Source organism: Nipponia nippon, unplaced genomic scaffold (genome assembly GCF_047370975.1).
Source record: "Nipponia nippon isolate SJK-2023a ecotype South Korea unplaced genomic scaffold, ASM4737097v1 scaffold_5, whole genome shotgun sequence".
NCBI lineage: Eukaryota > Metazoa > Chordata > Aves > Pelecaniformes > Threskiornithidae > Nipponia > Nipponia nippon.
The window spans coordinates 62,312,019-62,336,986 of NW_028262369.1; the positions used below are offsets into that span (position 1 = coordinate 62,312,019).

A 24,968-nucleotide genomic window follows, 5' to 3' on the forward strand; every position below is an offset into this window, starting at 1 on the left:
AATACCACATGGTTTGTTTGCAGGTATCTAAGCTAACAATCATTCAAAAAACAGCTTCCTGGGGCATCCCATTGCAATGCAGAGCAGTGCCTGCGAAGCCGTCCTGCCCGCTGCAGCTGTGCACCTCCGCTGAGCCCACCACCACATTAGCAGTCCCACGTGCAGTGAGATTTGCATAAAAGGAGCAGTTATCAGCAATTACGGCTTGCCAAGGCAAAATTTTTCAAGGCTGCTTTACAACTAGTGACAGATGCAGCATTCCCAAGTTTAAGCTATAATTTATTCTTAGACTGGGCAGAAACATAAGGAAAACACACTGCACATTTTGCAAAGCCGCTCATTTAGGCATCTGAAAAAAAACAAAAAAAAAAAAAAGGGAAAGGAGGGAAGATGAATAGGGACTAAAGTAAAGAATAAACTGCAGGCACAGAGCCAGAATTTAATATTCAACAAGGGTGACAAATATCCAGACTGATTTGCTCCTGAACAGGTCAGCTTTTACCTTTTGTTCACACCAAAAGATACCAGCACCCCATATTTCCCAGCTGTACTGTTCCTTCAAGGTTTAATCACAGGTAATAATCACAGTGTGTAGGCCTTAATTCAGCTGCATTACAAATATCAGACCAAACGCCTGGGAGGGAAAGGAGGAAGGGACTGTAGCAAAGAGCAAACCCGTTCCCACCTAGGACATGGAGCAGCACTGGAACCTCTCTTCCCATGTTTCCCCCGCCTCTGCCATAAACCCAGCCCTAGAGGGAAGCACAGGCTGAAGAGCCACCACACTCTGCAGGATGCTCCTGTGGCTCTGGGTGCCAGTACATCCAGGACCTGGTGAAAGTCTCTCATACCTTGCCTGCAATTCCAGCTTTCCTCAGTATCATTCCAGATCAGTATTCAAAGCCTGTGGCAGAAAAGGTGAGTGAACTGGGACAGAAATTTCTGAGGCAGCTGTTGCATGCGGTAATCATAGCATAATTCAGGCTGGAAGGGACCTCAGGAGGTCTCTAGTCCAACCCCTGCTCAAAGCAGGGTCAGCAACGATGTATGACAAGGTTGCTCAGAGCTTTAGGATGTATAATGCCAGATCAGCATCTCCATTCTGCATGCTTTCCAGAAAGCAATTCACTCTCTCTTTCCACACAAGAGGAAACAAAGCTGGGATGAGGAGTTTTCTCTCATCTGCTCTCTTTAGAGAAATGCAGACCCTTGGTGGTTGTCCAGCTAGCCACAGTCTGAGGTCAAAAACCTCAGCTCGTGCACCCACGGATCCTCTGTGGCAAAGTCCTCCTCCTGCTTTACAGAAGATCCTTTCTGGTCCCTGCATGGATTACGGTTTGCATATTCCTGCTTTCAGGAGGGTTTCCAGATGCAGAAGTGGCATGGCCACTGCTCAATTCAATGAGCTGATCTGGAACAAGCAGCCCACCAGAAGACGGCAGCTGGGTGCACGTGGCAGGAATTAGCATACTCATCCCACCGTGGGCACGCGGCACTTACGATCCATACTGCAAGTGTGTTAGAAAGTTCAGTTCAACCCATGTGCAATGTTAACAAGCAAATCAATAACGAACAGAAGCAAGAAGACAGAGAATCTGGATACCTTCCTGCTGTCTTTAAAATTTAACCAATATGCGCTCAGGACCTTCTTTGGGGAATCAGAAACCATTCTGATCTGATGATATAGAACGATAAGTGAGATGGGTTCATTGATTTCTGCAGGCTTTGGACATCTATAATTCAAAATCCACTGCATATTTCAAATCATTTTCCTATTTGATATAGCACAAGTGAACCCTTCTGCAAGTGAAATGTTGTTCTAAAGCTGTGAACGACTGTCCCCTTCCCATTCCCAGCTGTTTTAAAAAGGAAATGTGGTGGTTTAACCCCAGCCAGCAGCTAAGCATCACACAGCCACTTGCTCACTCCCCCCTGGTGGGATGGGGGAGAGAATCAGAAGGGTAAAAGTGCGAAAATATATGGGTTGAGATAAGAACAGTTTAACAGGTAAAGCAAAAGCCGCGCACTCAAGCAAAGCAGAACAAGGAATTCATTCACTCCTTCCATCGGCAGGCAGGTGTTCAGCCATCTCCAGGAAAGCAGGGCTTCATCATGTCATGTCTAACAGTTACTTGGGAACAAAAACGCCATCACTCCGAACACCCCCCTTCCTTCTTCTTCCCCCAGCTTTATATGCTGAGCATGATGTGATATGGTATGGAATTGCCCTTTGGCCAGTTGGGGTCAGCTGTCCTGGCTGTGCCCTCTCCCAGCTTCTTGTGCATCTCCAGCCTTCTCAGTCAGTAGAGCATGAGAAGCCGAAAAGCCCTTGACTTAGTGTAAGCACTACTTAGCAACAACTAAAACATCAGTGTGTTATCAACATTATTCTCATACTAAATCCAGAATACCAGCAACTAGGAAGAAAATTAACTCTATCCCAGTGGAAACCAGGGCAGGAACTTCAGCACCATAGATGCTTTGCTGAAAGCTGACTCCAGCGTAAATCTGTGCACAAGCTCCAGATCATGGTAAATACCATTATTAGTACTGCAACATCATGCGCTCAAGGGTCACAGAACACCAGTGCTAAAGCCTAATTTTCCTCGCCCCCCATCCGCTCTGCATTTGAACAGGATGGCTCCCCTACCTGCACTGTGCAAACACAAGAAGGACGCACAAATGCAAACTCAAACGGCAATAAAAGTGTCCCCCGGGGCAGACAGCTGTGGCAATTTCAAACACTGACCTAACACTGTAGTCCTGGGCCAGGGAGGCAAGGGCAGTCACTCAGTGGGCGTGAAACCCGCACCCGTCAGTCATTGCTAGTGGATAGAAAGGGATGGCACATGCTCCAAGAGTTTCAACTCTTTGGAGGTTTTTCCATGCTAAAATCAACAGGTCTCTCCACTGCGTAAAAACTTTATTCCCCAAACACCTCATCAAGCTTAGTCTAACTTTGTACAGCAGAGCAGAAAGCCACATGCTGGATGCAACAGCCACCACTGCCCAAACTGCTCAGGAAAAGGTTTCCAGAGTTTTTTAGTACATACAGATCAAAGCAGCAGTTTCCAAAAACAGGTGAACAGACTTGGCTAAAATAATAGTAATTTTAGAATACCAGCCTACAGCTGTGTTTGTAGAGAAGATCAACCCAAGCAATTAAAGTCTGACAAAATTATCAGCAACTAAAAACAGCCTTGCAATTTCCAGGAAACAGCAGTAAGAAAGCATTATCTGACACATCTATTGTAATTCGCACTCAGTTGTTCACAGCATTCTTCACACACTGGGTAAATACCAAAGCTATTTTTGCTTGCATAGGTTTTGTTACCCCCTCACCTATCTATGACTGTCTCATTTTGCAATGAAAACAAGACAGGTTACCTTACAGGTAAGATACTATGAAACTCAACATATGCAATATGTAAATTCAGTTTTCCCTGACACAAGTAGCAGTTGTGTACCTTTACAATGGGACAAACTATCCTTAAATCTTAGAGTGCCAAAGAAAAAAGAGGAGCTATGAAGGGAGCAAGTACCTCTCCCCATGGGGCAGCAGGCGGCGATCCTCCTCCTTGCTCCACAGTGACTTCTCAACACGCGCCCTGGCACCTCCAGCATCCTAGGCTATGCCGCTGCCTAAGCAACAGCCTAATCTTTGCTCTCCCCCACTGAAAGGTTTCTTCTTGCTGCCTTTCCCTGTACCCGTCATAAAAAGCAGGAGCCAAGTCCCTAATGAATTTCCTGCAGTCCTGATCCTCTCTTACAGGGTCAAGCCCTGCACAGGATCAAAGATGTTTAGCTTGTCTCTGCAAATGGGAGGCAGAAGTCCTGGGAATCAGCTGTGGGACTAAGCGGTCACTTCTGATGTGGAGGTTTTCTTCAGGGGGATGGCTCTGCACCCTCTTCTCACTCAAAGCACAATCAGATCCCACTTGAAAAAAGTTGCTTTTTCCCTGCTCTCATGTATTCCCCGCCTATGTGCTGAGAGCAGACACTCGTAACGAAACAGGTGCTTCTGACAAGACCTTCAGAGCCACTTGTCCTCCTCCTGTGTTTATACCACCTGCAGTTTTCCCGCTAAGGCTTGTCTAGTCAAATTTCACCTCCCTTTCCATCGTGTATTATTAGGGCCTTCTCCTCATTTATACTAAGATGGTAAATACATCATTAAATTATATGGAGGCATAGCCACTTGCTAGGAAGAGAAACAAAAGTTATGATTTGCAAATATTTTGTTACTTATATAAATATACACATGCATGACTTTATACATACAATACGTGAATTGTATGTAGATGGTAGATTCATGGTTTGCTATATTGTGAAACCACTGTGAACTGCTTTAAGCAATGAGCAGGTAAGGGCAGACTTTGAAGTCACTGCTTACAAGACTAAGTCCAATGCAGGCCACGGGACATGAACAACTTCTGTAAGACTCACAAAGATATGTGTGGCTCTGCTTTCCAGCTTCACATAATGTAATAGAGTATTTGTCCTTCAGAAATAGGAGACGACTAGTCAAGGGACTATGAATAATAACGGAAAAGCAATAAAAAAAAGATGCAGCAAAGGATGATGTGCTTTCAGTGGAAATTTGGAGAGAGATGAATAGTGGCTGAGACACTTATGGCAAACATGTTCCAGCAGATGCAGCAGAAGATGATCCAGTTTTGGTCCAGTAGAACCAGGGAGGCAGGGATGTACATAGTCACTGAGGTTGAGGCAAGCCATTCAAAAGAGCTGCATTTCTACCATCCATTTGCAACCATCTCTGTCTTGAAGTTCTTGCTTTCCTTATTACAAATTACACATTGCAATACCATCTTCTGCTTAATTACATACACTGGACTCAAAGAAGGAAGGTACCCAGTAAGGAAGAGGCAGCTGACTTCAAACATACCACAAAAAGAGGAAAGCTGGATTACCCGTTGAGTTAGAAAACTGGTCAACTGCAAAAAGTGACTGATGAGTTGGGAGGATATTTTGGGGTAACCGCTAATCCCTCCTCCTGCAATAATCAGGTATTTATTTGGGATACTGAAAAGAAATGAGATTTCATTCCCAAAACGATAATTACTGATATCTGAAACTCCTGGGCATTATTCTTTTCTTTTTCTCTCTCAGTCCTTTTGAAGTGCTGCAGAAATGCAATAAAAAAACGCCCCATCCTCAACCTGTGTAGTTTATTCCTCGTTAATCTTTCTGTATCTATAGCTTGTAAAGTGACAATAAATGGTTTGTACCTCAGTGAACATGACACTGATTGCTTCCGACTTCAAAGCCCTTCAGCCACCCTTACAGACAGAAACAAAAATCCCAAAGTCAAGCATCTGCCACAGTAAGGGTGTTTATAGTCCAACGGGCCTATTTCCATCCAGGACAAACACAAGGAGGTTTGGAAGACCTTGAACGCTAGCTGCTGAATTTTTGCCAAGCAGTCCTCTGGCAAGGCAGAAACAAACACAAATGGCTACTATACTGGTTGATCCTAATCAGCGGATACCCACTGCCAGCTCTGCACCAAAGGAGGAGAAAATGGTCTCTCCATTGTATTGTTGCAGCTAGGAGGGCTTGGGAGGCATGAACGTGATCACTGCAAATCTCTGTGTGGTACGTTGCAGGCAAGGTCACCTCCTGTCAGTGCCACAGACCCTCACGTTTCTTCTGTGGTAGGTTGGTCTTGGCCGGCTGCCAGATGCCCACGCAGCCACTCTCTCACTCACCCTCATCAAATAGGACAGAGGGATAAATATGATGAAAAAGCTCATGGGTCAAGATAAAGACAGGGAGATCTCTTACCAGTTACTGTCATGGGCAAAACAGACTGGACGTGGGGAAAATTATTTTATCGCCAATTAAAATAGATTTGGCGCATGAGAAACAAAAGTAAAACTAAAACAACACCTTCCCCATCTCTCCTTTCCCAAGATCAGCCTTGCTCCTTCACCCTCAACTCCTCTACCTCCTCCCTGGGATGGGAACGAGGGGTTGAGGTCAGCACTGCCGCTCCTTCCTCCTCACACCTTCCCCCTGCTCTGCTGTGGTCTTCCACGGCCTGCAGGTCGTACCTGCTCCACCATGGTCCTCTCCATGGCCTGCTGGTGGTACCTGCTCCACCATGGTCTTCTCCACAGGCTGCAGGTGGCACCTGCTCTGGCACCTAGAGCACTTCCTCGCCCTCCTCCTTCTCTGACCGTGGCCTTCTCCCTGATGTTTCCCCCTGCCCCGGCCCAAGCTACTCCCGGAGAGGACAGAGGGAAGGAGGAAAGTCCTCAAGGAAGCCGGCAGTGAAATGAAGTTGCAGTTAAGTTCAGTGCTTGCCCAAAGGCTCCGGTAAAGAGGTGGAAAGGAGGGCAAGAATGTTACATCGCCCATTACCAATCAGGGAAATAGCTCGTTTAAACCTTCAGGAGTCCAATGAAGTGTTTCATCAAAACTTCTGATGCTGCCAATTACACATCTCTCCCTTAAAAAAGGATGAACAGCATGAGTGGATTTTCAACAAATTCCCTAAAATAAAAACCTTTTTTTTTCCCCCCTCACTTTAACCAATTCTAATGATGAAAAATGGGCTGGAACTGAGTAAGTGAAAATGTAGGATAAACACCAGGAAAACCTTCCTGCAACTAACATCTCACAGGCCTGTGACAGTGCCTCTCAAAGGGAATAGGAAAAGCCCTGCTTTGTATGTCAAACACTACAGCAAAAAATACCCCTCTGCGATGGAAAAAAATCAAGCCAGCTCCAAATGGCACAGTTTCAAAACCCTCCCAGCTACACACGGACAAATTCCTAGCACTGATTTCTGCTCTGAAGTCAGGAACTGTGCTGAGTTATACCCCCACCTTGTCCCAATTTCACCAGAACAGAATAGTTCACTTTTTCCCCACCGTACATGTCCAACTACATGTTCATACACAATTAAAATTACTCCCTTCCTGAAAAAAAGATTTGCAGATTCACTCTGATTTTTTTTAACTCCTGCCAAGATTCTGGATCTTTTGCCAAGCCTCTGTTACACTGTTAATATAGACTTTGTTTATTGATTTTGGTACAAGCAAGAAGGAATGAGCCTGTGATTCGAAGCTCCAAATATCAAAATGCTAGACTGCTGCACTTTGTAATATGGGGATCTAATATTTGTCACCTTTTCCAAACCATAGTTACCACAAAAAGCTACCTTCTGTGTCCTGTAAAGTCTCTAACACATTATATTTGCTATTTGTAAAAAGGAAAACAAAACAAAAAACAGCTCCAAGGAAACAGGGGTTTTCTTCTCACATCCTACCCTCTCCCATCTAAGCAGATCCTTATGGTGGTTTATAGTAACTGGTGTCAGAGATGTAATGTGGATTTCCTTAATTATAGAAACGTTTATGTTGGAAACGACCCTTAAGATCATCGAGTCCAACCGTTAACCTAGCACTGCCAAGTCCACCACTAAACCATGTTCCTAAGCACCACGTCTACCCTTCTTTTAAATACCTCCAGGGATGGGGACTCAACCACTTCCCTGGGCAGCCTGTTCCAGTGCCTGACCACCCCTTCAGTGAAGAAGTTTTTCCTAATATCCAATCTAAACCTCCCCTGGCGCAGCTTGAGGCCATTTCCTCTCATCCTATCGCTTGTTACTTAGGAGAAGAGACCAACCCCCACCTCGCTACAACCTCCTTTCAGGCAGTTGTAGAGAGCAACAAGGTCTCCCCTCAGCCTCCTCTTCTCCAGGCTAAACAGCCCCAGCTCCCTCAGCCGCTCCTCATAAGACTTGTGCTCCAGACCCTGCACCAGCTTCGTTGCCCTTCTTTGGACACGCTCCAGCACCTCGATGTCCTTCTTGTGGTGAGGGGCCCAACGCTGAACACAGTATTCAAGGTGCAGCCTCACCAGTGCCATACAGAGCAATAGTCACTTCCCTAGTCCTGCTGGCCATACTATTTCTGATACAAGCCAGGATGCTATGGGCCTAATAAATGAGGATGTCACACACCCAGCTGTTCAGGTGCCCTGGGTACTTCTACACTGTGAACCAGACTTGAACAGTCTTAACCAAGCCAGCCGCCAGGACTTGCACCTTAATGGCTGTCAGCCCAGGAGCAGCTGCCGTGCAAACCGCTCGGATGAGCAGCCTGGGGTAGTTTCCCAGCTGAGAGCGGGGCTGCAAAGCTCCCTCCCTACCTGTGCCCTGGCAGTCCACATCCAGAGCGCTGAGCATGCTGCAGTCTGCTGGGCTGCACTGCACCCTAACACCTTGGAGCCAGGGGACATGTTCACACTCACGTGCATAGACTTATCGAGGTAACTCAATCTCTATCTAAAGGTGGCAAATTTAGGCTAGGTGTACTAAGCTCTCTGATACTGGCTAAATCCCAACCTGAGCACAGGTTCCTGCATATGATATGCAGTTGGTGAACAAATCTGGTGCTGGACACACACAAGACTTGAAAGGGTTAATTTATCACACAAGGATTTTTCAGAAGATGCCTTGTTCTTTAAAATACTATCTGTAGTTGGTATGCACACACCTGACCATAAGCACTTCTGCATGGATCCCAACTAGAGCTGGGATAACGGCTACATGCCGTAGAGAGGAGTGACAGACCATAGCTTCAAAATAGGCTAAGAATTTGGAAAGAGTTACACAAATCTGTGTTCTTATTTTTTCCCAGGAGAAAAATCCTACCCAAAGAAAGCTCACTGTGAGACTGCATGCCTGACAACACCAATAATCTTTGATGTCACATGTTAACATTCCTGTACAAGTTATGAGGCAGTTTCCAAATCTCGCACTTAATCCTGGTGTCTGCTGCTGCTGAACAATTCAGCCTTCTGTCAACAGCTGTCTCTGCTCCAGTCACTGAATGGCGCATATTCAGCACAGCAAAGCCATTATTTATAGCACGGCACACTTTTGCAACAGCCTCTTCACATTCCTTTTGATAAACAATTGCAGGTAGAGTATGGAGAGAAGAGGTGATCAGTGCTTGAACACACATCCGTAGTATGCTGGGAACCATGTCTAGCAGGCTGGGGCTCTTTGGGCTGGTACAAGGTGCAAGTTTCCCAATAAAATCTTCCGACAACTGATTTCACCAATTTGGCAGTGCAGAAAAACAGTGAATACCCCCCTCCCACCCAAGCATGTGCATAGCCCAGCATGCAAACATCATCTTGGAAATGACCGTCACCTGAGATGCGGCAGAAAAGACCAACTGAGCTACACTGGCATTTTCCCTTCCACCCACCTGATTGATGTTTAAAAAGGTGAGAAGTCAGAGGAGCAACTCATCTGCTTGCAGCAACTGCAAAGCTGCTGGGATTTCTCAGAAGGTATCCCCACAGCCCAGGTTAAACAATCATACGTGGCACAAGATGCACCTCAAACTAATCAATTTTAAATAAAAAGTATACCAAAGGTGTGCTCCTTTAGTTTAGGTTGTTCAGGCACTTCAATAACTGAAGCATGGCAGGGAGTTCAAGGGCAGTAAGGACCCGGATGCGTACAAGGAAAAGCCAGTGTTTGTGCTATGTGCAGCCAAATAAAGGAAACCATCAAGCTGGAAGGAGAGATCTTTCCCTGTCGACTAATGGGTCCCTGCAATTCAGATGTGTGAACTATCCCGTTTTACTGTGATCTGTTCTTTTAAGATCTTTATATTCTCCAAGTTACAAATTAATATGCCACTACATGTCACAGTATTGGAAAATAACGTTGGCAGGTGTAATCCCAAGAGCTATCTTCATTTTAAGGAAAAAGTAGCTTTGGTTATAATCCAGGAGAACAATGCAGGTATAGGGGGAACTCATCAATAGCTTACTAGCCCCATTCAAGCAGGCTCATTTCATTAATCCATCTCATTGCCTTTCCTAGCCAGCACGTGGTAATGAAGAGCTGCAAAAGCCTTCTCTGGCTGGGAAACCAGTGAAGCTCCCTGGGCAAGGAACAAGTGCTCGTCCGGTGGTGACCCTGAGTCTTGCTCCAGGGGGGTCAGGTTCGTGCCTCCGCCTGGCTGACTGCAAGGACACATTTGGCAGAGGGAAGGCAAGTGACATCTTTCTTTTCTAATTGAACAGGACAGTTGATTGATCACAAGGGTTTGTTAGAGAGGCTGTAACAGTGCGAGTGCACATCTTTGTCACTCAGGGCTACTTGGTGCTTAATTGTGCTGCTCAAAGGGACAGGTCATTAATCCTCAGGGTGTCTGTCCCTTGCACCGACATTTCTGAGTCGGGCTTTCCTAGTTTTCAAAGCAAAATGGCAGAGCCAGCTTCAATCAGTGCAAAATCCCAGGATGACACTGCGGATCTTCACAGGCCAGCCCTTTGTTTGGGACCCTTCCTTCCCAGGCTGTCTCTAACAAAAGCTGGTGATTTCAATTTCTTTAGAAAGTTACAGTTCCCACTGTACCAGCCATCAGCCATAGCCTTCCAAGTTAAATGAAAGGATATGGAAAGTGTGATTAATGCTGGATTTCCTCAGAGACAAGGAATATTTTGGAAAGGCCACTGAATCTTATAAGTCACATATACAAAGGCAAGGAGCATGCTATTTTATATGTCAGGCACACCTCAATATACGCAGCAAGCATTCTTCTTCCAGTTATCAAAAATAACCCTCCCCAGCCCAAGTCTCAGTGCATGTATATGTACTTCAAGTCTCTGGAATAATCTCACATCTTATGAGTCATATACAGTCATCCCTTATGAGTCAACCCTATTGTTTCTAAGCATCATTATTATGCTTTTTTGTTAGGCTATAAAAAGAGAAGAAAGATAACACTGCTGCTCCTGGCCCTCTAGCTGACATAATTGAGCCCCCTTTGCCAAAAAAGAAAGGTAGGATTTGTCTTTGGTCATTAAGAATGAAATCTGTTCCCAAACTGGGTATAGTGGGGCCTCAATCAGGCTAAAAGTGAGCTTCAAAAAGTGATTTGCTTTAATAAGAGTTTAATATGATACATCTCTAGCACTTCAGTTGCCAGGTATGTACCCTCTACCTGCTACTTTCAGACACAGGGATCTGGTGGTGCGACTCTTGTCTTGCGCTGAGCAGTCCAGAGAGGGAATCATTGGCTTCGTGATGGGCGTCATGAGTGTTTAATGGAGAGATGGCCCTGCCAGCCACATAGCTCCAGATAAGGAGGCTGCTGGAGAGTACAAGGTGACCAGGAGATGACTTAGAAGCAGCAAAAAGAGCAAGTGCAACATAGAAACCTCCTGGGTATGCACAAGGGCTCCAGCAGGTTGACAAGTGAGGACTCAGCTCCAAGGCATGGGAGAAGGGCAACCCTGCTCTGAATCCCAGGCTGTCCCCAAGACCTGGCACTGTCCATCTACAGGGCCTCTCGTAAGCAGGCTGCCCTCACCCTAGGTTCAGGCTACCTACAAATCCAGTATGTCTGTGCAGCAAACCAGCTTGGGTTTCTTCCAAGAAGGAAATCTTGCCCCCTTTTCCCTCTGTGCTCCCCCAGCAGAGCACTCAGATCATCTCTTCAGCCTGTCGTTGCTTCTGCAAGGACAGGCAGGGTAGCTGGGCCACATCTTTAAGCAAATGTGTTCAGGGAGGTACTGTGAAACCTCTCTACACCCAGAAGTCCCTGCGGGAATACCATAAAAAATTGTCTCGGGGCCAGAAAAGCTCTCCAGTGCAGATCTAAAATGGTCACCTGCATAGGCTATGAAGTATACATATATTTTATTTTATTTTCATTTGAATTACGGGAGCCCTACCCCACTCTGATTGATTTCCTGCATGTGACTAATGAGATAGCTCCAAACAAATGCTGCTCCGAGTCATGTATCTTTCCCCCTTTATATGTTAGCTACCTGTCAGATTACAATGACGGCTCCATTAGTTCGGGATTCTGTTGGACAAAACAAGAGCAAATGCCTTGAACAGCAGAAACCTCCAGTGGCCTGCATGCAGCGAGGGTGATCTAACCATCCTTTATAGCACTCTACTTCACACAAAGCTGTAAACCACATACATCTCGATTCTTTTTGATATAGGCGGAATAACTACTGCCATTTATGCTCCTCATATCAAAATACCACACAGCCTTTCCGGAAACCACTTCTGCAGTTTACACTCAAAATAATCCATTGTGACCTTTGCAGACAGACCTTACTAAGAATCTCTAGTCATTCATGCACTTAGTTATTAGGGCTTTAAACGAAGCTGATAATTTACATACTGAGAAGGTCTGTTACATCACCTCAACATACTAAAATGACACTTATGGTTTCCCCTAGAAAGTGAGATGTAATATAGGCCAAGTCGTTTAGGAGATGATTGTGCTGGCACCAGCAGCAGGAATAACCACATTAGCAAAGAAAATGCACGTAGGCAAGAGAGAGCAGGGTTTGGCCTTTCTAGTGGCTCAAATTTTGGTTTTATTATATCATATCACATTATAAGTTTAATAGCAAGTACTCCCTTCTCTCCTCCTTATAGCACATAGTACAGATTTTTTTATTTTTTCCAATTGTCCTGCCTTTGCCTGCATTAAAATCCCACTCTCCTCTCCCTGGCCCTGAAGAGTTATTAGGCTGCAAAATCAGTTTTATGAATAGGTGTGACTTTGAATGCCTACACCGCAGACTTGACCTCAGGATAAAATGGAAATGCAGTGTGATCTCCAGGGAAGTATGCAAATATGTGAGTTGGTGAGCAGCGAGGAGGTATCTGAAATACAGAGGTGACTAAAGCCTTTTTTTGTCATTTTGTTTTTACCAAGCCATTTTAAAAATGTCGTCTCCTGGCTTTACATTCATAGCACACTGGCCAGATTTACAGACACCCCACACTACAAGTACCACACCCTTTTGAAAATCCTGGCGTTTGAGAGGTCCCTCAGCCCTGGTGCTGCAGTTTTTTATTACCTGGACTATTTATGCGTGCAGCCCCAGTAAGTGCCTTATGAACCTATGTTAATACAACACCTGCAATTTGCAACCTTTTTATTTCCAGGTTGGGATTTCTGCAAGACACTTACGTCATTTGTGTATTACAGATTAGCGTGTCACGGTCCCCAGTTGTTGCCTAATTCTCCCTAGGTTTCCCAGCACCCCTCTGCAGCATGGTCCCTCTCGAACCATGCCGCTGGCCTGGGACCAGCTAACACCACTGTGGTTCTGCTGACTAAGTGCCCAGGGATCACAGTATTGACAATCAGGACTTGGCTCCTGGAGGAGTAACAGATGCACTGAGCTCCCAGTGGCCTGGGAAGCAGCAACATATGCTGCAGTCATTAGCGACTGTTGAGCAACAAGGGAGTCTGACATCTGATTTGCTTTACGTTCTGCAGCAAGAGCAATCGTGGCTCTTCACAGGACACAGCATAATGCACTCAACCGAAAAAGTGTGAATAAATGGTATAATCAAACTGCAAAACCCTCATTGCTGCTCCTGCTCAGCCTCACAGACCAGTTGTTCACACCAGAAAGCAAAAGACAAAAGCCAGTAGGGAAACATTTTGGAAGCACCGTAAAAACCGCACGTAATAAAGAGCAATGGACACTCAAGCCCAAACAGGTTTGTCACCTCCTGATGTAAGTGAGGCCAGTTGCTCTTTGTGTCCAACGTTAGCTGGAAGGCCCCACTGTCAGCCGAGCTCCTGCTAGCGCTGATGCAATGTGTCTGAGCAGCCTTAAACCCTCAGGTATGGGGCTGCGTTTCTCTGAAAGGTCACATTCTGCAAAAGAATGTGAAAACGGCATCTCACGTAGTGCTCCTGACATAAATGTTCCCTTGCAGAAAACAGAGATGATTATGCCCTTGTAAATGACAAACCTCATTAGGAGAAACAACTTTTGTGCCTTTAACCTCGCCTCTCCATACTCAACGTACCTCTCCTTAACCTCAACACTCTGGCAGTGACTAGAATATTTAGAGAAAACACGGCTGAAAAGGGACTGCTTTTCTTTCCTTCTGGCTTTTCTGACAATTAGCAGAGCTGAAAGCCAGGGTACCTTAAACAGTATAAATGAACTTGGGGATTAGTTGGTTGTTTCCTCCTGAATGAACATGAAAACGTATTAGAGGGCTGAACTTTTATGTTGCACTATGACACTGTCATATTTCTTCATAGCTTTATTTCATATTTTTCCTACCCTCCATTGACTTTAACCCTCTTAAAAGCACAAAGGAGGAGAGGGAAAAGGAAAAAAAGTTATTTTGTGCAATTTTCATGACATATTTAATGAGAGAATATTTCTTTTTTTCTCGTTCCTTTCCAGATACTTAACGCTAAGCAGACTGCCCCAAAAGTATAATGATATTTTCAGAATAAAACACGCAATGTTTTTTCCATTACATTCCCAGGTCTACCCAAGAGGTGCCCAGAGCTGACACCCCAGATGCTATCTTCAAAACTGAGTCCTAGGAATACTTGCAATCACACTGTACCTGCAAAAATATGAAAAAATGAAAATGGCAAAAGAAAATTACACCATCGGTGGGCTTCAGATGAGCCCAGCTGTGCTTAAAAATCAAGGTTTAAGTGAAATTTCCATCTTGTATGGGCACATGGCTCATGGTGTACCATCTTAATTAGTCTCTGTCCAGAACGAGCGGGTGGTTTATGTGGTCAAGACAACTCAGATCTATTCCTGGTCTCTGAGAGGTGTTTCCCCACAGGACTAATGAGTTTGTTTCATTACGCCTCAGCTCCCAGCCAGCGTGATCTGAATACAACACATCCTCTGTCTGCTCCTCACCTGCCACACCTACTTGTGGCACAATTCTTCAAGGTAAGAAAGCCACTGCATCCCACTTGTGCTTGTACCATACAAAGTAGAACTGAAATTAACACTCTCAACAGGAGGCTTTGAATCCCTGCTAGAAACAATATTTTCAGCTTTCCGGCCCCTGTGTTTTGCATTTCTACACTGGCTAATTCCTCATGATGCTCTCAACATGAACATGATATCCAGACCATGTCTCGTCCAAGCTTGGATCGGACACCTTTCCCTGACAGGCACTTGGTTTGTGACATTCGGACTCTGACAACAAAGCAAGGTACACAGCTCTGTGTGTTTGTGTACACACACACGCACACACACACACACCCACCCCCCTACATTTTTATCAGTGTTCAACAGAGGATCATTTGGCTTTGCACTCTTTATCAACAAGCAATTAACACCTAAGTTCATTTTGTAGACAAAAGGATTTTGTATTCATTTTGTTGACAAACTGACTTGAAACCATGGAGGAAACCCTGTTTGACAGTCCTGGCACATACTTGATTCTGAGGAGAAAATGCATTCAGCTAACTGTCCAATCAGTTATGTAGACAAAATGAATTTCATCATAATTCTGTCAACAAAATGCTAACTTGCTTAAATTATTCTCTCAACAAAATAAATTAACTTAAAATCCTTTTGTCCACAAAATAGATTTAAGTGTTTAGTGAAGTCTTGTAAATACTATAGTCTGGTAGCTTAGCATGTGCAATTCAAACATATGGCTTAGCTGAGTCAGCGGTTCTTATCTTATCAGGCAGGGTTGGTCTTGATTCTTTCAGCTTTTCCCTTCTCTGTAAGGTCAGCCCGATTAGAAGACCAGTCAGCCGGTATGCAACATATAAGAAAGTCAACCAGGACCATGCAAGAGAACCTTTTCCCTATTTTTATTTGATCACTAGCAACTGGCATGAAGAATGACATAAGTGTAGCAAGCCTAAACAAATCAGCCTGTTCCTCAGAAGAAGAGAGGTTTCATCCTTAGATCTGAAGTTTGACATGGAGTTTCCATGACAAACCTTCAGGTAAAATAGCAATTTAATAAGGGACTACAGCTGAAATACCTTAGTAGATTTCATATTGAGAGCATGAAAATGTAATTACTGTGCTTTTAAGTATTAGGTGTCTAAAGTCCATTATACCCATGGAAAATTTCTTTCTTCGTTTTCTCTGTTGCTCCAAATTTTTAAATTCACATATTCACATCTTGATCAGAAATGCCAGAACCTGACGCTGAAAGAACTGAAAGCAATCAGAGCACAGGTATTGCTACAGGGAGCAAAGTGCATCAAATTCTGCTCAAGCCAGTGTAAGCGCAAAAGGAACTGCACCAGAATCAATTGCAACTGCCTGCCGTTGAATTCGTGGCAACATTAATGAGGATGTTTCTGGTGTGCCTTCATGGTGCCAGCCAGTGCAAGGGAATTCGTGTGGTCCCTCTCCCATCTCATCTCCCCCCAACACACATACACATCCCACTCTAGCCTGTGGGAAAGCCAGGGACGACACACCCTGCAGCTCAAGTCAAAATTTTTACGCTCATTTGGACTCGCCTCTGGAGAGCAAAACTCCCTAAGATAAGATAAGGTTGTTAAGCAGGTTTTTACGAGTTCCTTCTCTGTGCTTTACCAAGCACTGCCTGCCCTGTTGTTCTGCTGCATTTTAATAATAAAGGAACATAGAGACAGTCATGCCTATATCTTCAGTGATGTCAGTCAAGGAATTTGGCAGGCCAGTGGAAAAACGAAACTCTTCAATCTGCTTTTGCAATATTCTTCCACTAGTATAAACAGTTTTTTGTCCTCTTTAAGGGGGTTATTGTGGTTACAATGGAGTTAATTTCCAGGTGTGTGGAAAGTGTACAGTAACACAAGAAAAACACCATATTAATATTTAATATAACACTTTTTATGAGCATAAAAAGAATAAAACCCATTCAAATGCAAATACAGCCTGCAAGGATGGATGAAATTTTATGTTTTTCCAGTAACGCCTTCATTTTGCTAAAGACTGACTTAGTCTTGAGCGAGCTAAGAGCGCCTGTGTGTGTGCAGTTCCAGACACTGAAAAGCCTGCCTCTGGCCAAAGTCCTACTCAGTATTTGAGATGCTTTTGCAATACCATCTTGTTAAAGCTCTCATTGAAATACAGTGGGTTTATTATTCCCTTCAGAACCACATGTTGTAGCCCCAAAGGGATGAAGCCTGCTGCAGTGTCTATCCTGCCTTATGAGACTTTAACAGAGCAGCCAAAACTGTGGGATTGTTCCCTACAGCTCTTATGGGCAACAATTTTTTTTTTCTGTGGCATGCTCTGAATATAGCAAGTATAACAAATGGCCTAGCCTGGGATTTTCAATGAAATTTCTATGTGCTAGATACCCAGCTCCTTCTGAATTTCAGTAGATCTGGGTGTCTAACCACCACAAAGCTGTTTTGACATCTCCAGTCTAAAAGAATGTATTCTGTTAACTACATTTCAAGCACAGCATAATAGTAACCAACTGGAGAAGCTTGTAAATGGCACACAAATATTTGCAAATAACTCTAGAAAATAAACATAAGCATCAGCCTAGCTAGAAGATTCCCTGGCAAACAGCAGCAGAGGTTTGGGGAGTGTGTGGCAAGGAAATCAGGTATGCTTTAACTGGTGTCACTTCTGCCTATCATGGAATTACTCTTGATCCACCCCATCTTGCAGAGCACAGCATTGGCCAAGGCCATGACACTGAATCAGCTTAAACAATTTTCAATCTAGTTCAGATAGATTTCGCCTTTTGTAACGGCTCTGCCATTGTGCATGTCACTACCTTGTCTTCCAAATGGGTCCAGATAGAGTAATGCATTAGAGTGGAAAAAATAACCTTCCAGTGAAGGCTAGGTATCATGATAGCCGAGTTCAACACCTGAATGCAGCACATACATTTGGAGTTACTTTGAGCAGGTTACGTCACTGGGTTCATTTCACTTCATGACAGGATTCAGTCTCTCTCCAACACTGCTCCCTCAAGGGTTTAAGACCAGTTCTTTTCTCCTGCTCCAGCTGGGATTATGTTAGACCCTTGGCTCCTTAGGTTTTACACAAATGCAAGCAAAACCTAAGACTATGGACTAAAGAAAGACTCTAAGGCAGGTAACGCTGCTGTCCTGGGGGTCACCCCTTGGGCACCTCTCACCAAGGCAACCTGCAGGGGATCCAGCACTTCTCTGACTCTACACCAGACCCTGCTGAACCATGCAATGTCAACAAAGTGGTCAAGGACCTTGGCTTGCCTTAGCTCTGTGCTCAGACTTGGGCAATGCTCTACACCCAGACCTTAAGTAAATAGTTACCTAAGTCGAAAACATGTCTGCAAGGGAGACACACGATAGCTCAGACAAGGAGAGCGAGCAAGCATTGGGAAAGCAAGTAAACAGGGAAATAGAAAGGGGATAGAAGGGATACGGTTTTTGTTTGTTTGTTCTTTAACTCAGGTATCTCAAACTCTCCAACACCTTAACTTGGGAATTCCCCTTTGTGAAGGAGAACTTCGGAGGACAAATAAATGGAAATTTATATGGAAATAAACATCCAAATATACATGAGGAAGGGAAGGGAGGGAAAGGAGTGATTTATTATTATGGCTTACATATCATTATGCATTCATAAATTCCAAGGTAATATATTTTTCTTCATTGCTTGGATAATAAATCATCATTCGATTACAAAAGGGGAGTACCTGGATGGAACAGCAGTCTTTCTGAAAAATACTCCTGGCAGATGAATGACAGGAAAATTTATGGAGAATTCAGTTGCCTGACTGTCCTGCCTCCAGGAGAGAAGACTGTGCCAATATCTAAACCTTTCCTGACAATTCACACAGCAGACACTGTCCTTGATGGAGTGAGGTTTTTAGACCTCCCTTGGCTTGATTTTCATTATCCCTCCTTTGGCAGCCTGCAGAAAGTCTCGTAGCAGCGCAAAAGGGTTAGAAAAGAGCTATCCAAGCTGCTACTGAGCCTATGCTAGCAGGTCTGTCTCTAGGATCTATGAAAAATATACTGCTGTGTTCCCCACTTAGCTGGAGATGTCCAATCAATCAAAGAGATCCTTCAAGGGTCACTGGTATTTGTAAGAGCAAACAGGTTTCAAGAACAAAAAATGACCATCCAGTCTATCATCTGCTCGCTGTTTTCTAGTTTATCTTCATTCCATCTCCCAGCACTTTTTTTTTAGACCAACTCTTAATTTCTCACCCCCTCTATAAACAAAACTATTTGGCTCTTCTTTTCTGTTGGTGCCTTTGAGTCAGTCTTCATTTTTCTCCCATTAAACTCACAACAAGGGGTAACTCTGAAAATCTGGTCACCCAAGCAAAATGTCCCAAGAAGAGGGGTGGGCAGCTGAAGCAAAAGGTATGGCAGAAGGCTGCCACATGCAGAGTTGATCCTTGCTGCAACAAGGGCAGACAACTGGGGGTCAAGAACCAGCTTTTCTTTTCACACTCACTTCTGAAAGGAAATTTTCATCTCCTTTTAGAAGCAGCCAAAGGAAAGCAACATCCCACCAAGTCTGGGGTACCACTTTGGCAAAGGGCGATTCACGCCTCAGAGCTCAGTGGTTCTGGTGGAATACCACTGAGCATTTCTTCCAACAGGAGCAAGCCTTGGAAACATGTAGGCTTTACTCTGGGAATTGCCTGTTCTAAGTTGGAGGACAAATTACATCCTTGCACTGGGCTTTGTGTTTTTGCACTGCTCAGCTGCCAGAAAACACACAGTCTGACTCAGAAGGGGCCTTTTTCTCTAGAAGGGCCCACTAAGATTGTCAAGGGAAGGGGCTGAACACAGGGGCTAGGATCTCTGTCAGCTACAATTAGACACCTACCTCTGAACTAGACATGGAGAGCCTCCCTTCACCGGTGGCAGAAAGAAGCTGTGCATCCCACCTCTTCCTAATGCAGACATCTGAAAGAGATCAGATGAATCATGCTCTAGAAATGCCTATTTCTTAGCAGTGATTATAAAGAAAGTATGGATGGGTAGCTCGTCTACTGCCATCTGAAGCAGAAGGAACTGGATGCATTACTTGGAAAGCAGAAAGAGAAGGCTCTATTTCCTGCTGGTTTCCAGTTTTGGGTGGCACTACAGAGAGAACAAAGCCCATGTGGTGTCCTGAATTTCTGTGTGGGAGGTGTTTTATCTCCTATTCTTGGTGCCCAGATTTCAAGAGCTGCACAAGATATAATGCTGTGAAAAATATAACTCAAGCTTCCTTCCAAATTGTATTCCTACTGGATGCTAGCCAGCACTATCCATCCAAAACATTAAAGACCCCCAAAGGCACCCTACACAAAGGAATTTGAGACATTTTCCAGGGGAATCTTCCAAGAATACCAATAGTTATAAAATACTGTTTGTTATTTGTTAAAAGGGAAGACATTTGGGCAATAAATGCAATAGAGTAACTCCATCAGTAACATGAGCACAAAGCTCTGATGGGTCACATTAGTCTGAGAAAAATCTCAGTCTGCCAGCCGTGCTGCCATATAGAGAGATGCTCTCCAGGGCCCATTTTACTCACCAACTCTTGCAGTACTTGCCCCAAAAGTTTAACAGCCATAATTACACTGGCCCATGAGAGAATGATACAGATTTATGCCAGCTGAAAATCTCTTATCAAGCTCCTCTTCATTGAGGTGCATTTGATGTTCTTGAATTCCCTGGACTGTTTGTACGAGTGAGACTAGCAGGGCTGGGAAGACAAATAGGGTCTTATCCTTTACCACTCTGTACTGTTTACAGACCTTAAAACCTGCATTCCCTGGGTGCCAAGCAGCATTTTACACCCTCTTTGGTCTTCCTGCAATTGCATGTAGCTCAAGGATACATATTTCCCCTGCCGTCATCCCCAGATGAAATCTCTTCTGTGGAATAAACAAACCTTTTACACATCTCTCCATTACCGTATCATTTGGCAGGATTAGGATGTGAGTGTGTTTCACACTTGATGCAGGAAAGTATCTGCTTTGAGTTTTCACCCAGCCATGATTTGTCAGTAGATAGAAATCTCATCTCTGAAGCCCTGGGGCCTCAGCTAAACACAGCAATGTAACATTTTATTAGCAGTTTCAGAAAGGTAATCTAACACTAGATTAGCATTAAATGGTCCAGCAAAGTAGACACACGAAGGCATCTGTAAACATCCTGCAGTGCCCTGGATAGCAAGAATATCTGTTTTTTAGGCAAAGAGAGAGTATTTTATTTAGATGCTTTGAGGCACTGACTTGCTTTGTGTACAAACTACTGAGTGATTAATGTCTTGGTGAGCTCTTTTCCTCATCAAAGCTAAAATGACTTGAAATATCATATGACTTGCTAATAGATGACTAGATAAAGCTAAATTGTAAAATGATCATTGCGCTTTGGCCTCTTGCTGAATACATGGATTCCCTAATATGAGAAATGTGATCAGGAAATAATCTGCTACTAAGGCGGCAATCCGAATCCCTTTGGGGAACAGGCTGCAAGAGTACAGCAGTGAGGATGATATATTAGCATTTCAAGAAGAGCCTGAAATCAGTACAGAAGATGCCACTGAGGAATAACTAAAATTGCTTTATCTTTATCTGCTAATATTTCTGGGAAAATTGCAATATTGGGAAATTGCAGAAAGACCAAACACCTTGCTTATATTGAATTGAATCTGCAACTGTGCTGGACCTATTCAGAGCCTACAGTATGTGATATTCTCCAATTAAAAGTAGGAATTTCAGTCCAGGATAGGGTTCCTTTGTCAACACTACTGCTAAGTTTTAGAGTAAAGAGAGACACTGAGGTCAGTATTTTTAGAAGCAGACAGTATGTTTGAGTGACCCACCGGAGACTCCTTACAGTGGCATAACTTACTAAAAATGGGACTTCCATCACTTGACTATCATCTCTTTGAGGAACTGAATAGCCTCAGCAATGTCATCAAAAAATGCTCAAAGTTGGTGATTTGTTTGTTTGGTTTTTTTTAAAATGTGCAATATATATCCTACATGTGATATCTCAAAAGTTTCCTCTGTGAAAACAGACCAAACAATTACAAAGATCTGCATTTGGTTTTGATAACAATGAGGAGTTGTAGGGACTTTATATATAGGATAAAATACTGCATAATAGAGAATTTTAGAATAGTAAACAAAAGAGCTTAAGCAACTTTCTAACGAGCTTGAATGATTTGTAGCTTCTTGGGCTCTTGAGACCTATTTGAAACTCTGATGACTTTCTGCTGTAGGCACAGTTAATAAAACTTGAATTTCTAATCTTGGGTTTTCCCCAAATGGAAGTTTTAACTAATCAAAACACCCAGTTGATATACCAAAGCAAGTACTATTGAGTGCTCCAAATACCTGCACAATAACAGACAGGCTAAAATTACACAGAGCAATCTGAAAAAAATGCATGAAAAGCATGTACCAAACTGTTCTCGTTTCACTTCTAAGTAAGAGGTATGTTCTAGTCACCTAGCATATGAATAAGTCTCTTGGATGTCATACAAGAAAGGAAATGATCAAACACACCCATACTCTCTTTTAAGCGGAAACAAACATTAAGGAAGAATTACTTTTGGGGAAAAAATGAAAGCTTGCCAATACTTTTTAAAGTTATTTGCTGTGTTTTATATCACGGCACTGCCTTACGTCCCAATGCAAATTGCTGAGTGAACTATGGCATATGGACATGGTGAGATATGGTCCCTGAAACAGGCTCACAGTTGAACAGACAAGACAGAGGATGACTTCATGTGGAGCTACTGACCCACTCTCGGGCACCACTAGGGAACGGGCATGGGTAGATGCTTCCCTGGCCTGCCTACACCCCACACTCGGCTCCCAGCATCTCCTTCAAGCACACTGTCCGCAAACACTGCCAAAGCATCCAGCACAGCGCTGCATCCCATTTAAACAATTATTTTCTAACTTACAATGGACCTGGGACTTTGCCAAAGCTCTCCTATACAAAATCACTGCTTAAAAATCTCCCGACATCCTACTTTATTACATATGCAATAGTTCTCCCTCTCTCTCATATGGTACATACCTCTTTCTACACAAACAATGATTTATTATTTTAGCAATAGAAAGCTGCAATAATAGACCAATGAAAATATCTAAAATTGTAGCCACTTTGCCTAGCAAGTATACATGTGACAGTTTCATTTATCTGCTAGTCCAGCAGCTTAATTTACATCCCCGCTTAATGGTTAATTGTGGAAGTGCACTTTACTGCAACAACAGCAGTGGAGAGCAAAGTCTCAACCAAGTATCTTGAAAGAAAAAGCCCCTTTTAGTAAATACCTCTGCGATTAATTATGCAACCGAAACAGCCAGCAGCAAGCAAGAACAGTGAAGAGAGGGAAAACATCACAGTATTCATATGTGGAAATAAAACATCAGTCTGGTAAGATGTAGATGATGCAGATGACGCACAAAGTATACCATCATCCAATTCCTACTCTGACTCCAACAGGAGGTATGAGGATGCAGCCCACATTACGTAATACCAGTATCTACATTTAAATGTTTTAAAGCTGGCTGAAAAATCTATGGGGAGAGTTGGTATTTGTTCTTTTTGTTTGTACTTTGGGTTTTGCTCCTTACAGTTCAGCAGGGTTTTGAAGTTTTTTCTCTTTAGTTGTAAGGGCAGAAAAATTGCTTAAAACAAAACTGAACTAAAAAACCCAGACCCCAAGCAAACAAACAAACAAACCCCCACAGACAGAAACCAAGCCAATATTCACACAAATTTAGGTGAAGGAGATTTAAAACTACAATTACTATGAGAAGGCTGATGAAAATTAATCGGAAGAGATGGCAGCACTGTTTCTGCATCAGGAGAGCAGAATTTTTCAATGTCCGTAGGAAAATGATGATTTACAACTCTGCAGTGAAGAAAATTTACACACTGACCAAAACTTTGGTAAGGTTTAGATCAGGTCAGGGATTTCCTGATCACATTTTCCTTTTGTCAGAAAATGTTGACTCATTGAAATTACATCTGTTATTTACCAGTAAAAGTTTGAACAGTGTTTATTGTTTTCTGGATTTCTCAGGTCCTGAATGAAACATCTGGTCAAAACCAGAGAGGTGCAGAGCAGAAGCAGCAGCTAAAGCACTTGCCTCCTATGTAAGAGACCAAGATACTGAGCCTGGGCTGACCCAGGCAGGTAGGAAAGTTGAATTTCATTGTGTAACATTCAGGCAAAGGACTCTGGTTGCATGACCACTGTGGTGTCTTGCTCAAGGTCTAAGTGAAAAAGCACAATGTTCCACTTGCTCTTTGCATGTGGAATTAGAGGTTTTCCAAAATCTTAGTAGGTCACAAAGAATGGAAAAACAGCCCCTCGGTGTGGTGGTCTTGTGCAGGGATGGCTCAAAAGCCACCAAAGGCAATAGCAAACTTAACTCTTCCACTAACTTCAGCAAGTCAAAGATGGGGGTCTTTTTTTTTTTTTTTTAAAAAATTAACAGCCATGGTTCCCATTTCACGTGTGCATCCAGTACCAAGCATTAGCTTCTTGAATAGTTTTTTTGACTGTAGATACCTCATGTACTGTGGCTCAAAAACACAAGGCAGTGCTAAGATGTGCTTCAAACAAGCCAAGGACAATAGCCAGAATGTTTGGAGCACAAAGGTGACGTCTTTTGGAGTGTGGATAACGACCCACAAGTTCAAACCAAGCGTTGAAAATGTTTGCCCTGCTATTTTACCAACCCTTGCAACCTACATGACAATAAATAGTGTGTGTTTCTGCATGCACGTGGGTGGCTATGGCTCCCCTTCCTCAACTAGGATACATATATGTGGTATCACATGATGTTGCACAAAGATATCAGGTTCATTCTCATCACACTAGAAATTCATGCAGAACTGATGAGACATGCTTCTCATTAGTGATGCCTGTCTGTATCCCATGTTGTTTCAACCAAGGGGACTGAGAAACATGGGGAGCGGGCTGAAGGAAACCACAAAGTTCAACAAGGAGAAGTACAATCTTGGGCAGCTGGGGTGAAATAACCCCAAGCATCGTCACTACTGGCTGAGTAGTTGCCCTGCTAAAAAACAGCTGGGGTTGTGGCAGACACAAAGTTGCATGTGAGCCAGTGGTGGGCTCCCATCATAAGCAAGGCAAACTGCCTGCTGGGATGCCTGAGAAGACCCTGGCTAGGAGGCTGAGGGAAACAATAATCATCC

General features: G+C 43.7%; 1 protein-coding gene across 1 annotated transcript in view; it reads right to left on the minus strand.

Moving 5' to 3' along the window:
• The window catches only part of LOC148052284 (uncharacterized), a 111,409-nt gene that overhangs the window by 50,633 nt on the left and 35,808 nt on the right, over positions 1-24,968 (minus strand). Inside the window, exon 2 of the mRNA XM_087731488.1 lies at positions 19,615-19,694. Coding sequence (XP_087587614.1) covers positions 19,615-19,629 — 15 coding nt within the window. The 5' untranslated portion in view covers positions 19,630-19,694. The remainder of the gene's footprint in view (positions 1-19,614; positions 19,695-24,968) is intronic.